This window comes from Rhynchophorus ferrugineus, unplaced genomic scaffold (assembly GCF_030347505.1).
Source record: "Rhynchophorus ferrugineus isolate W39M unplaced genomic scaffold, kcgeb_rfMv2 rfM2, whole genome shotgun sequence".
NCBI lineage: Eukaryota > Metazoa > Arthropoda > Insecta > Coleoptera > Curculionidae > Rhynchophorus > Rhynchophorus ferrugineus.
This window is the reverse complement of record NW_027472581.1, coordinates 38,637,111-38,652,342: the sequence shown is the minus strand read 5'-3', so window position 1 is coordinate 38,652,342 and position 15,232 is coordinate 38,637,111. Positions and strand designations below refer to the sequence as shown.

At 32.2% G+C, this 15,232-nt stretch overlaps 1 protein-coding gene across 2 annotated transcripts; it reads right to left on the bottom strand.

The window, feature by feature from the left end:
- On the bottom strand, positions 1–14,937 carry LOC143192050 (transmembrane protease serine 11A). Of its 2 annotated transcripts, none has more exons than XM_076397517.1 (4): positions 14,835–14,937; positions 2,490–2,746; positions 517–874; positions 1–270 (listed from the first exon to the last, which is right to left on the bottom strand). In XM_076397517.1, exons 2-4 carry the CDS (start codon positions 2,711–2,713, stop codon positions 64–66), a joined length of 789 nt encoding a protein of 262 aa, XP_076253632.1. In that variant the 5' UTR covers positions 2,714–2,746; positions 14,835–14,937; the 3' UTR covers positions 1–63. The 2 variants fall into 2 exon arrangements, with proteins under 2 accessions (XP_076253632.1, XP_076253633.1); XM_076397518.1 differs by lacking the exon at positions 14,835–14,937 and adding an exon at positions 14,545–14,651.
- Between the last annotated feature and the right edge of the window lie 295 nt (positions 14,938–15,232).

Here is a 15,232-nt window from a genome sequence, read left to right as displayed (position 1 = left end):
ACAGCTTCTATACATTTTATTATTTGTCAACAATTATTTATAATAAAATATCACACTTTGTGTTTAGATACCGGTAGTCTCTTTAATCCAGGTTCTAAAGTACGAAACTGGAGAATAAATATTTAGATATTGCCCACATTCTCTGCCATCATTAATATATCCGAAAACATATGAAAGAATGCCAAATTGGATATTGTCGACCACTACTGGTCCACCGTAGTCATTGTAACAGTGATACGTCGTATTTACCACACCGCCGCATTTCATGACCTACAAAAGATAAAAATAAATTTTAAAATGTGCAATATATTCCTCTTAAAATTTGTTTATTTATTTTTTGATGAAATAAATGTTTAAATTCGATATCATGTCAAAATATCATAAACTTTTTACGTATATCTTAATTAACTATTAATCGTTCGGAGATTATAATGGCTTGACTGTTATTAAACTATGCTTATCTTTTTTATTTATAATATTTACGAGATCATAGATAAAAAAATTAATTTTACTTACCACTATATCTGGTATTTGCCATCCATTATAACTGTATTCATAACAATATTCATCTGAAAACAATGGTACTTCAGCCTTTTGTAATTCTGTTTGACTCGCCCAGGCATTTGGTTGACCCCAACCTAATATCAATGCATTTTTATTGTCTGGCCATTCTTGGTCCAAATATGGCAATTCGATTGGATACACAGTATCGCTGAAAGGAATTGGTTCGCTGAGTTGAATTAATACACAATCATGGGTGTATGGTGCTTTATCAGCAGCCCATGGATTGTACAAGACATTGCTGACTTTAATAACGTTAAGACTGATATTGGCGGGTAGCTGACCTTCATCGTCTAAAAGATTAGATCCATATCTGAAATATTAAAGCAAGTTAACATATCTATGCCTAAACTAAGGTATTGTTTTCCAATATAGCACGGTAATAATGCGATTAAAGTAGGATTTCAATGTTATGCGTTTTTGAAGTTATAACTAGAATTAAATCCATTTGTTTTTTAGTTAGCCCTAACCTTCAAAAGACGTGTGTATAAATGACAGCTGTCGGATCATTAGATTGTGAATTATAATATTTTGAGTGAACCAACTTTTGTTATTGTTGAAAAATGGATAAAAAGGAATTTTGCGTTTTGATAAAATATTGCTTTTTGGAGGGAAAAAATAAAGTTGAAGCAAAAACTTGGTTTGATGCCGAGTTTTCGGACACTGCCCCAGGAAAACCAACCATCAAGGATTGTACGCTAAGTTTAGTAGACGACGACGTGAAATGTGCACCGAAGACGGTGCGGACACCCAAAAGAGGTTGTTACTAACGAAGACATTTAAAAAAATCACAAAATGATTTTAAATGACCGTAAATTGAATCATGATATCAACAGAACGTGTACATCATATCATTCACGAATATTTGGGTATGAGAAAGCTCTGTGCAAAGTGGTTGCCGCTCGAGCTCACTTTTGACCAAAAACGACCACGAGTTGATGATTTGGAGCAGTGTTTGAAGATGATCAAGCGTTGTAAACCCGAGATTTTGCGTCGATATGTAACAATGGATGAAACATGACTCCATCATTTCACTCCGAAGTCCAATCGACATTCATTCGAGTGGACTGCACACGATGAACCCGCTCCAAAGCGTGGGAAAACGCAATATTTAGCTGGCAAGGTTATGGCGTCTGTAATTTGGAATTCGCATGGAATAATTTTCATTGACTACCTTGAAAAAGGAAGGACTATCAACAACGACTATTACATAGTATTATTACAGACCGAGGACGAAATCGCCGAAAAGCAGCCGCATTTGAAGAAAAAGAAAGTGCTGTTTCACCAAGATAATGCACCATGTTACAAGTCAGTAAAAACGATGGCAAAAATCCATGTATTGGGCTTCGAATTGCTTCCTCATCGATCGTATTCTCCAGATTTCCCCAGCGACTATTTCCTGTTCTCAGATCTCAAAAAAATGCTCGCTGGGAAGAAATTGTCGTCGAATGAAAAGGTGATGGCCGAAACTGAGGCCTATTTTAAAGCAAAGGTCGAATCCTACTACAAAAATGGTATCTAAAAGTTGGAGGGTGATTATAATCAGTGTATCACCCTTGATGGGAATTATGTTGAATATAAAAGCTAATTTTGCCAAAAAAATGTGTTTTAATATGATAGGCCGAGGACTTTTCAATTGACCTGTTACACATCAAGAAACCAGAGTTATTATTTGGGACCGTAAATAAACTGTTTGAATTTTATTCCAAAACTCAAAAAAGTATATAAAAATTTCCATAACGAAATTATAATGTTTTGGTATTATAATCTAAACTCTTAACGATAACGCATTATCTATAAGAGAAATAATGAGTTATAATTTAATGATAATCTTAAAGATTACTTAATGAGATAAATTTTTTTTAAATGTTTAAAGGAATTATAATCTAACAAGTGATTTTATTAAAAGAAAACATATATTACTTTACCTAACATAGCCAAACCAGCTTCTAGAATAACATGGATTCGCAGTTAAAACCCAAGTGTCACCAATAATGGTTCCTCCGCAAATGTGAACATTCCTACTATCTCTGATTGATACCATATAAGGAAATTCTCCTGGGGCAGCTGGTTGACCACCTTCTAAAGCAATAACATGGTCAAAGACACATGTTAAAGCAAACGCGATGAGAATACTAGTTATTGGCTTCATTTTGGATTATTGACTGCTCATAGTTCGAAACATCTGAAATTATATATCTATATGTATAACCCTTACTTAAAGATAATAAACTCATTGACAAGTTAATAGTATTAATAACTGATAACACTATCAGCAATCTTTGTAATATTGACGAAATTAAAATTCAAGTGGTTTATTTAACTCAAATTTATCTCAAGTTGATTTCCTCCCAAGAAGTGGTAGTTAAGATTTGATTGAGGATGAAAACAAAATATTGATTCCGTAGGCAATGGCTAAGAGCCTGTCACAAAATATTAATATATTAAATGTAATTTATATGCATGTTTTCGTTTGTTCCTTTCACAACCTACATCTGCAACAAACAACAAACATGTTGGACTTTGTTTAAAAATAGTTAATATCCATCAAAACGTTTATTCATGTTTCATTCAATTTATTAATCAACTCATTGTAAGATGAACGAAGACTAGTTAGTGTTTGATTCCTTCATTGAAATTAATTAAAACTTATTCGGTTAAGTATATTTTATATTGACTGAAGAAAGTTGTTAGAAAATACTGGTTTTGGGTTATGCGCCGGTGGTAATAAAATTCCGTGTTAGTCAGTAGTTCAATTTATTGTCGACATCGTTCCCCAGTGGTTGTTCCTTTCAATTAGAGTATATATATTAGCGATTTTTTATTATAATATTAGATGTTTGCTTGTACTCTGACAATTTTTTTATTTTAAAATGGTATTTTTTGATAAAAATGCTATAATATCTATTAATTAAAACATTTTTTATTATATCTATAATTTTCTTCCAGCTATCTGGCAACAAGGCAATGCTGTATTTAAAGAAAAACGTTGGTTTGGTAGAGACTGGAGCTTTTGTGATACTATACCTTGCTCATCTCATCATGTGAACAACAAGATGTCGATGAGGACGATTTTTTTTTAAAGTCTGATATAGTATTTCCACTTAATTCGCATGGTATCCATTTTCCTTCCGCTGAGATCTTTCCCATCGCATTTAGATGTTTAACATGAATTATATATTTGTCAACTAAATTTTTCAATTCATTGTCTTCGAACATTTTTGGTTATTGGCATTAAAATTGCAATTTTTAACAGTTGTATTAGGATAGAGTAGCACTATTATACTTTTCCAAAGGTATTTTATCAAACTCCTCAAGCAGATTTGTACAAATCAAACAAATGTAATTAATGTCAATAATGCAATTTCAATTTATAGATAGTTCAATTTTGAGAACAACGCTAATACTAAATGTAAAACTAAATGTCCAAACCACTGAATCCAGTTACTTAACAAATGACGCTACTAGAATTAGACTCATATGTTTTTTAGTTAGCCCTAATCGTCAAAAGATGCGTGTATAAATTTGACAGATGTCGGATCATTGGTTTGTGGATTACAGCATTTTGACTGAAGCAACTTTTGTTATTGTGAAAATAAAACGGATAAATAAAAAGGAATTTCGCGTGTTGATAAAATATTGATTTTTGAAGGGAAAAAATACAGTTGAAGCAAAACTTGGCTTGATGCCGAGTTTCCGGACAGTGCCCCAGGAAAATCAACCATCAAGGATTGGTATGCTAAGTTTAGAAGTGATGAAATGAGCACCGAAGACGGTGAACGCAGTGGACGTCTCAAAGAGGTTGTTACCGAAGAAATCATTAAGAAAATCCACAAAATAATTTTGAATGACCATAAATTGAAATTGAATGAAATAGCAGACACTCTAAAGATATCAACTGAATGTATACATCATATCATTCACAAATATTTGGGTATGAGAAAGTTCTGTGCAAAGTGGGCACAAGTCAGTGAAAACGATGGCAAAAATCCATGAATTTGGCTTCGAAATGCTTCCTCATCCTCCGTATTCTCCAGATCAGGCCCCCAGCCACTATTTTCTGTTCTCAGAACTCAAAAGAATGTTCGCTGGGAAGAAATGTTCGTCGAACGAAGAGATGATCGCCGAAACTGAGGCCTATTTTGAAGCAAAGGACAAATCGTACTACAAAAATGGTATCGAAAGTTGGAGGGTCGCTATAATCAGTGTATCACTCTTGAAGGGAATTATGTTGGATAAAAAAAACTAATTTTACCAAAAAAATGTCTTTTACTATGGTAGACCGGGGACTTTTCAATTGACCTGTTACATTAACACTTTTGATTTTAACCAATAGAAACCGTACATCAAAATACATACAACCTTTAATTCAAGGCAATATTCCTGCTCGGTTTCGATTTTGATTTATCTATCCGTTGGGAATATCAATAATAGGAAAATTTGAGTTTTTATCTGAATCTGCCGCATTTATTTAAATCCCTTTTCACACCTGTATAGATTCACAAGAAGATCTATTGGTCCGCGAGTAGAGTCTCACTCTTTTTACAGACATCATCATCAGCATCAATACTTATATTCACGTTTTCGTTTTATAGTTAATTCATATCTCATTCATGTTTCTATATATCAATAAATAGCCCGCTAAAATGTACAGATCAAAAGAATAAACTAACAACGTCTTAAAGGAATCCTCTCCACCGCTTACGCCAATATTATATACACATAATTTAGCTTAATACCTACCTAAACCTATTTATCTATTTACAATATTATTTTAACTACTACCAACTGACTACTTTGAACCCAAACAATACAAACATAATAATATAATTTTGTGAAACATACAAAAATTAAATTACCAACAAAACAAATCTACATTAATATAGCTGAATCCAGTTAATTGTATATAACTAGGACATTTCGACGTATTATTTTTTAAATACAAAATTTTAAATAAATGTATGACAACAGTTACCCTTTTAGTGTAGACACTTCCAATGTACTAAATCAGAGTTTTCATCAACAACGGATGTATTTTTTGGATTGTTAAACCGAAGAATAAATTATTATAGTCAACTAACTATTATTACTAATAAATATGTATAATACTATTATCCAATACAGTAACAAAGTACCTTGGGATGAATCTTGATACAAAACTTCATATAAAAATATTCCTTGTTCACAAGAGAACATTGAAACGTAAAGAAAATAACTCGAATTAGAATACCAAAAATGTAATGGTTATGTAGCGACCTTGAGGCATGTCGAATTTTACATCGTGGAATAACGGTCTACAAAATACCCAGAAATATAATCCCAGATGTTGAACACGGGCGGGGTGCCAGCAGCGCCAACTAGAACCCGATAACGAATAGCTGGCGGCAACCCCGAGACGTTTATCTGGGATGTTATTGAAGGGTATTGCAATTCATTTAGTGCTCAACCCTCGTTTGGTTTAGACGTGCCACCATCTACTGCCCAAGCCTCGTCACCAGGTAACACCGCTGCCATCCGTTTTGTTATTTGTATTTTTCACATTTTTATTTGGCCATTAAATAACGGTCACATAATGTAAACAACACTGTTTCATTTCGTTTTTACCTCCGTTCACCGAGCCACATCATTTACCCTAAAGTGGTGACCCCGACATGATTTTTCGCAAAATTGGGTTTGGACTCGTGAATGGAGGGTACGTGAAACATGGTGTATTTTACGTGGCCGTTATATTTTCTGTTTCAAAATTTTAAATATTTTTAATTCGATTCGGTTTCGATTTTATCTTCAATATTCCTTTTCATTTTATTCCTATGCATTTCATTATTTCCAATTAATTTTTTTTAAATTTTTTGTCAAAATTTTCTTTCACAATATTTTGAACTCATAGACATTTTTACATCACTGTTTAATCATCAGTATCTCGGCAAAACATTTCTTTCGGCGCTATGTTTAAATCATAATGTCTTCCTTCGCTCGCTGTCTCCGTCATAATGGCAGGTATTTTGATTTGAAAGGCTTTGGGCAGCTTCGGTCGGATACCATCGTTAATTGTTTTTTCTGAATTACCGTAACGTATGTGACTATTGATTAGTCACAAAGCAGCTCCAGAAGCTAGGTACCGATTGCAGTCACCGTAGACTCATCATGTCTTCGCCGAGGTACCAGAATTGCTAACGTCTCGTCGTCGAAGAAAATAAGCTACCACGTCGTCGAAGAATCGATTCTCCCACAGTGTCGATTACGGGAGCCCTGTCCGAAAAATAGCTTGTTCTCAACGTCGTCGATGGACCACATTCAAGTGCCAAAGCAACGATGAAGCAACGGTATCTGTAGGACCGGAAGATATCAACAGCCCTACCAGATCGCAACCGTACCAACTACAACCGTTTCGATTTACCATATTTTTCAAAGCCCTTTTCATGCAGTACATTTTGTTTGGTATATAATTTTTTTTTGTATTTGATATTTTTTCATACAGTTTTGTATTTTTGTTGCTTGGAGTAATTATATGTAAAATTCTGGCAGGGGAGTATTGTAGCGACCTTGAGGCATGTCGAATTTTACATAGTGGAATAACGGTCTACAAAATACCCAGAAATATAATCCCAGATGTTGAACACGGGCGGGGTGCCAGCAGCGCCAACTAGAACCCGATAACGAATAGCCGGCGGCAACCCCGAGACATTTATCTGGGATATTATTGAAGGGTATTGGGATTCATTCAGTGCTCAACCCTCGTTTGGTTTAGACGTGCCACCATCGACTGCCCAAGCCTCGTCACCAGGTAACACCGATAATATCCGTTTTATTATTTGTACTTTTCACATTTTTATTTGGCCAATAAATAACGGTCACATAATGTAAACACCACTGTTTCATTTCGTTTTTACCTCCATTCACCGAGCCACATCATTTACCCTAAAGTTATTTGGAAAAAAGGTAAATTATCCTTATATTGTTGCTGCTGTGCAAGCTAATACTAAAACCTATATGGACCTATGGCATTCAGTTATGAGACCTTCGAATTAGAATGACTCCACTCCCATGTTAACACCGAAGGGTTGTAATTCTTGAATAGCACTGAACTATGAGAATGCAGACTTAAACTAATGAAACTGTGTCATGTGTTAGTTGTATGGTGTCATGTAAGTATACTAAATGGTGAAAACCCTGAAAAGTGCCACTAACTCTTGTTTTATTTAATTTTATTAGACTAAGGGCCAATGGGTCTTCCTTGACATACCTAGTCTTAACTCACTGTAGAAGTAAACTGTAAGTTAGTCAGCAACGACTAGAAATAATATATTAATAGAAAAAAACTGTATATTTAAGAAAATCATTTCCATATGTTTAATGTTATAATTTAATATTTGATTAACTTAAAATATCGAATAACTATTGAAATTATCGTTTTGTTAGGTTTAGGAATCTCTATGGCAAAATAAGAGATTATAATAAATTATTTATTATTAATTCCAAGAAATACAATTTATCATAAAATAACGTGGATATGTTTGTTCTACACTTGTAACGGAAATAATATCTCAAAATATAATCAACATCGAAGTCAAAATACATAAGCGGGATGTGCTATTGTTTGTGGTGTTTTCAGATAATATTTTTAAGAACCCAGTTATTTTAAAAGTTAGTTATATTAAGTGGATAAGAAGGTACTTCCGTTTTCTACATATTGTGGTTTTATGTGCAACATTTAATTTTTAATTAATAGAAAAGGCAAATTCACAAATTCGAAATTGCCTTTTTATCTAAATTATTATACATTTTTAACATATGCTATTAATATATTATTGAAACAATTATGTTGTGATATATAAAAATTGGCTTTTCTATTTTGTATTAATGGCTTTTATTACAATATTATATATACAAATATATCTCAAATGCTTCTCGAAAGCAAATATCGCACATAATGCACACATGTCTCACACATGCTAATTTGAAGAAATCTGCAATAGAAATTTAAGGTTTTTATATGGGCTCGGTGATGACCGTTATTTATTGATGTAATATAAAATGTGAAAATAAAAATAAGTAAAAGGGATCGGCGCTGGGTATCTATGGCCAGACTTGGACAGTCGATGGTGGCACGTCTGAACTAAACCATGGTCAGTGACTGAATGATTAAAACTACCCTTCAATAGTCTTCCAGATCAAAGTTTCGAGATTGCCAGATATTGGTTATCGTGTACTAGTTGGCGCTGATAGCACCCCGCCCGTGTTTATCATCTGAGATTATATATATTAAGGGTATTTTCTAAACCATTATTCCATGATGTAAAATTCGACATGCCTCATGGTCGCTACAGAGACGACAGTAAAAAACCTACACATCCATGCCTATACAAATTTCGATTGGCTAGAACTGCACATGGGCACTTGTTCTAATCTAGCTTGAGAGTTTTCACAACTACACATCCTTTTCTATATACGCCTTGTTGTTTACCACAGTTGTGGTTAGAAGTAATTTTTAGGTTAATTTTGTATTTATATTTTGTTGAGGCAATATATATAATTTCATAATATATAAGGTATGAATTGTTAGTAAAATATTATCATATTATAACACTAATTTTGTAGATTGTTATAGAACAAAGGATATAGTTTTATGTTTAATAATATGAAAACAGAACTGATAGTAGGCTGATTAAGTCAAATTTTTAAATTATCTGAACAAGTACGTGCTACAATTACTATAATGATTATGATTACTTTATGGTTATATTCTTTTTGTAGGTATAATAAAACGAGGACAGAATAAAATTGTGGGCCTATTGCTTCCGAAAAAACGCTGGAATCAGTACAAATATGGCAATAGAATCTTTGAACAATGTATTAAAAACAAATACACCAAGAAGGAATGCTAGGGTGTCAGCTGAAAAACTATTGGATTCCTTAAATGATCTGGTTGATTTGAAAATTTGGAAACGGATTTTGAACATTGAAAGACCCATTGAAGCAACTATCAGGATCGTATAATTATTAGGGTCCATAAGAGAGAAAAGGTACAAAAAATAAGTACAGTTCATTAATATTCATATAAAATATATACAGTTTTGTTTCAGTTCAAATTTGAAATAAAATATTGCAATAAAACATACAATGTAAATATCAATTAAATCTGGGAGAATAGTTGTATAACGTTGTATTGTAGTGTGTATAGTTATGTCTGTTATGTTCAGAGTATGCGATAAAGAATACTCTGTGCAAGCATGTGCATTTGGTATATATGTATGAGAATTGCAGCTTTTGCAGATAATGTAGCTAGTGCTCGAAGAGAGAATTGCCAGACAAAAAATTAGAAAAATCATACCAAAGAAACACAAAGTGAGAAGCAGAAGAAGCAAATAAGGAAAATGGCATCGATAACAGAATAGACAATATATCTACAGATTCGATATCAGTCAAGTTATTTTGATTGAAATCTTTGTTATGATATTTTATTTATATGGTTTGTGTGTATGTCTCTAAATATGTATTTTGCTTAGATTACATTTTCTTTATTTATTTTATTCCATTTATTGCAATAAAATTTGTTAAATGATGTAAGATTTTGGCATTATTTATGTTCTCCGAGGAGTTATATAAACCGAAAGAAATAGCTTCATCTTCAATCACCAAGCTTCAAATAGTATGTTATCAATTTATTCTAACCACTTTCTATTAAGTACACCTTATATTTACATTATGCTGAAAATTCATGACACAGCTTTTTTCTTCTTTTGAAATATCTGTAAAATCATGGATTTAAGATTAATAACAAATAGACAAAAAAGGTATACAAACATGATCATAGTTCATTCTTACCGTTATTATGATCTTCGAATAAGTTCTGTTTCAATATTATTTAACATAAAAATATATCCTTTGTGCCATAAAAACCTACAAAATTAGTGTTATAAAATGATAATATTTTACTAATAATTCTTATTTTACTTATGCACTTATTTTCGCATTATCTGCCGCTAATATTGCTTATGAAATAATTATATTACCTCAACAAAATGTAGATACAAAATTAACCTAAAAATGACTTCTAACCACAACTATGGTAAACAATAAGGCGTATATAGAAAAGGACGCGTAGTTGCGAAATCCTCTCACGCTAGATTAAAACAAGTGCGCATGTGCAGTTCTAGCCAATCGAACCTTGTATAGGCATTGATGTGTAGGTTTTTTACTGTCGTCTTCGATACACAGATATTTGTAATACTGTATATATAGAAAATAAAACAAAACAAAACAAGCACCTGACATATAGAAAATCTATATGTGTTAGTAGGGTATTGGGCTAGTATTTGTTCTTAAAGCAGCTGCAGTTTTTCGTAGCATAGATTCAGAGAATAGATGAATTGTCGAACGGAATACTGTCCCATTTTTGTGTCAATATATCCACTAATTGTTATACTGATGTTGGAGACGGAACTCTATTCCTCACTCTCTGCTCTAAAACTCCCCATAACTGTTCAATAATATTGACGTCTGGCACTTGTAATGGTCAGAAAAATTATTTGATGATATTCAAAACAGAACTTTTCTGGCTGTGCGTATGTGCATTATCATCTTGGAATGCGACAGTATTTGGCAGTCATAATATGAACTTTCTCATTGAACATGAGGAATGACCGAATAATAGAGTTGAAGGCATTATATTACAGGCTTAAGTATAAAGAAATCTTCTCCATGCTTGAGTATAGTAAGCAGACAGTCCGGATCATGGGTAAACCACGTTTAATGATCGTCGCACAACTTCTTTCGCAGCTGTACTCGGTTACTCAAGTTCGTTCTGCTGCCACTTCTGCTATGGTATTTTAATGTTGTGTCACCATAATCCTCTTCGCTGATAATATTAGGAAACTCAGCTCTTTTCACCACAGGCGGTCCTTTTAACCAAATACTCACGAATTGCCCGCTTTCGACGTCTGAGAGACCATATATTTCACCAATAGTTTATTTTAACTGTCGCAAAACAAAGTTAAGCAAATAATAAAGTGTAATAATATAATCTGCAAGACTTGCCATGTAAAACTGAACAATACACACGTTTCGCTTTATTTATACGGAAGCAGTTTTGCCAACATGCATATATATAGTCAAATATTTGGTTAATCAATCTCGGTAATTCTATCTCAAGTTTTACTAGTTCTTTCATAATATCATGACAGATTGTTCAAAAATTATTTGGTTAAATATTTAACACACATCATCGGCTAACAGATTGAACACTACAGTGTTATAATATAACATCGTCTAACTTGTTCCCTTCCCTGAAAATTTATTTTATTACTACTATGAGAATTGAATTTTATGACAGACCATGTAATTTTTCATTTATGTTAGACTAAGCTGAGAGATCCACCTTTTCCAAATTAGAAGTTCCTAATATCCAATAGTTCACTAGCTAGAGACACTTGCACTAACCTCGTCTATAATGGTGGTACATCCAGAATTACCATTCGGCCAATGCCAATGTCGGACATCCCCAGGAAGAAGAATGTGGATACCGCGGAATATGCGGATGACACAGCCCTTTCCGTTAGTACATCTTCAGTATAGTCTAATAAAAATAACAGTGACCTCACGTTATTAAGATGTTTAATATATTGCCTTCTGCAATTTATAAATTCATTTTAGAATTAGACAATATTTTCCTTCTTATTTTATACTAATTAAAAACAGATACAATCAGTCAACTAAATCAGTCTACGAAAATCGCCCAGTTGTTATTAACTTTAAACTTCAATTATTATTACTTCGATTGAAAATGCCGAAGCCAGACTGAACATATTGCGTCTCTAATTAGTTTCTTCGAACAGGAACGACAAAATGGGGGCCCTCTCTTGCCAGTAAAATTCTTTAGAGAGGTAAGTAATTTTATTGTTAAATATAAAGATTTTAAAACATTTTTTAGCGTGTTGGAGTTGAACTAAATAGTATTATTGGCACATACACTAAAATATCTCACAAAATGAAAACTATAATCTTGGATTCAACGAAAATAAATCGTCTTCATACGAAGCAAGTCAAGATTATTTTGATATTAGCTTTATCAGATATCAAATAAACGAAGTGTGTAAAAATGTGAGTAGTATTTTTTAATATAAAAAATAAAGCTTAGAGATATGCAGCAACTTGAGGGATGTAGAACATCCCTTCACACACTTCTCACACGGTAATCTAGGTATACAATTAAAGGTGTATATACTCACCTTAATATATGATAACTGTAGGAAATCGTATTGTAGATTATGTGATATGTGTGCAACTGTTTATAATATACATGATAATTTGGTTAAAATGTATGAGGAGAGAAAGAATAGTAACTAGAAGATATACTAACAGATATTCCAAATGCATTAGGGAGAATGCAGTGATAAATTATATTTGACAATATTTTGATTCATTATTTTATTTAGATTTGAACTTTGTTATGTCAAAGCCAAAATGAACTAAAACTTAGAGTTATTTCGGTAACATTGCGACGTCTTGACATCCTCAATTTAGATTACGTGTGTTCACTGTTTAATTGACTATAGATACCATTTAGAGAAAATTACAAATGCAACTAAATGTAGCGGTCAAGTGGTTAAATTCTTTAAAGTTGCAAATCAACCCCTGCAAAAACCCAAACCGTCATCTTGGTTTCTGAATGATTATTTAAAGTGTCGCCTTTTACGACTGACAGTATCCACGGTAATGACGGCATACACAAAACATAGCATAGAGTAATATATAGAGTGTTAATTTAATACAAATAATTTCAGAATTGTTTTGCGTAGTCTCAGCAGGAAGGAGCTGATACCGTCATTTCACTGAATTTCATTGGTTAGTTTAAATTACCATTACAGGCACCTGTAATGAAAATATTTTATTAAGAGAGCATTTCATTGGTCGACGATTTCATACGCATCACTAACCTCTGACGCCACATTCTACTGACCAATTAAATTTCAAATAAAACCAAAATGTAAATTTTCAAAACCATTTATTAATATAAAATTCAAATACATAAATACAAATATTTTACAATATCAAAAAGCAATACAAAAAAGCAAAAATATCAATATAAATAAAAAATAATGAAATATAAATAAATAATAATTAAATGTGAATATAAAAATGGTTGCCATTTAATTGAAAACATATCTCGTGGAAAATATAATCAAAATTGTCTATAGATTTTTTTTCCTATTTCATATTTCTTTAGTGCTAGCAATTCAAATGAGATGTATTAAAGTTTCTATCTTTTTGTTCCCTCATACTGAAAGCAGAGCAGTACAGCTGAAAGTCTGTGTCTCTTAATATTTTATTTACTTGTGCAACACAAAAATGTATTCAGACAAGATATAATTATTACTACAATGTTGTTGTGAAAATTATGGAACAGATAATTAAAACAGTTCAATTAACATAAGTTAGAATGGGGAAAACATATAAAAAAGCAATACTTAGAAACAAAAAATTAAAATGTATGATTTATATCAAAATAATTGCTGAGCTCTTATTATGGTAAAATCGAGGAGTTAAAAAAACAGCTTTAGCATCTATTATTAACAATATAATAAAACAGGCATGATAACCTATTGTCTATAAAATCAAGTTCATCTTGCTGGTCTACAAATTATATTATATTATTTTGTATTAATGCATTTAATTAACATCCTTGTTGAAAAGGTTATCTGGATTAAAAAGCCTTAAGGCCAATACATATTTATGTCACGTAAATGAAACCCTTCAAAATAATTAGGTTTTTAATTGATGGCACTTTACAAACAACTTTTTAAAGGATAACAAAATATTTTCATGTAATATAATCACATTTACCTCCAACGTCACTTTTCCATTACCCCATTTGGACTACTGTGTACTACTAAACTGTGTGTAATATTTATGTAATATGCTTTATATAAATAATTGTATACGTACAAGTAAATACGAGTAAAAACAATGCTAAATCACACTCACATCCTTAATATAACTATCTTAGGCCGTTTCATCCAAGGAAAACTACGTCTGGTTTTTTATTTCTACACATATACTGGATATATAACACTTTTGAGGATGAAGATACATTATAATCAAATAATAGTAATTATATTTAAGACACAAAAATGCTAACTGTATTTTGTATCAGACACACAAAAATGGTGTCGTAATCAAATAGAAACAAACAATCGCGTTATAGAAATGAGCCAATCAGAAACCTTTGTTGGCCAATTCAAATAAACTAATCAAAAAACCACGCAATACATTACCTCGGTTTCGCCTATTTAGCTTTTTCCTCTCTTTCCTCTATTTCGCCTACTATTTAAGTAAAACCTCTATATATACTCTAAGAAATAAATAAACAATAAACATACTATAGAAGCGAAGTGAGCCAATCATATCCCGTTGCGGCTCTCAGCATAGCGATTAAAGCAAGTAATAAGTTAAAAGTAGCTACATCTAGATGTTGGACGTACCGACACATTTCCCCAAAATTTCCTATAAAGTTAAATTTCTGTTTCTCTGTGTATATATGTCAGGTGTTATGTGTCAGTTTAACATTATTTTATCCTGTGGATAAATCATAATGGTATTTTTCAACATAAAATTTCGATACTAAATTTATTATAAAGATATTTTTTTAACTACCCTAAAATAAAATACTAAA

Bases quoted from the DNA above. Each gene is read 5' to 3' on its own strand.
- LOC143192050 (XM_076397517.1), bottom strand. From the start codon at position 2,713: ATGAAGCCAATAACTAGTATTCTCATCGCGTTTGCTTTAACATGTGTC. The intron at 875-2,489 runs GTAAAGTAATAT...TTAATATTTCAG, and splicing joins AGCTGGTTTGGCTATGTTAG to ATATGGATCTAATCTTTTAG. The intron at 271-516 runs GTAAGTAAAATT...TATCTTTTGTAG, and splicing joins GGCAAATACCAGATATAGTG to GTCATGAAATGCGGCGGTGT.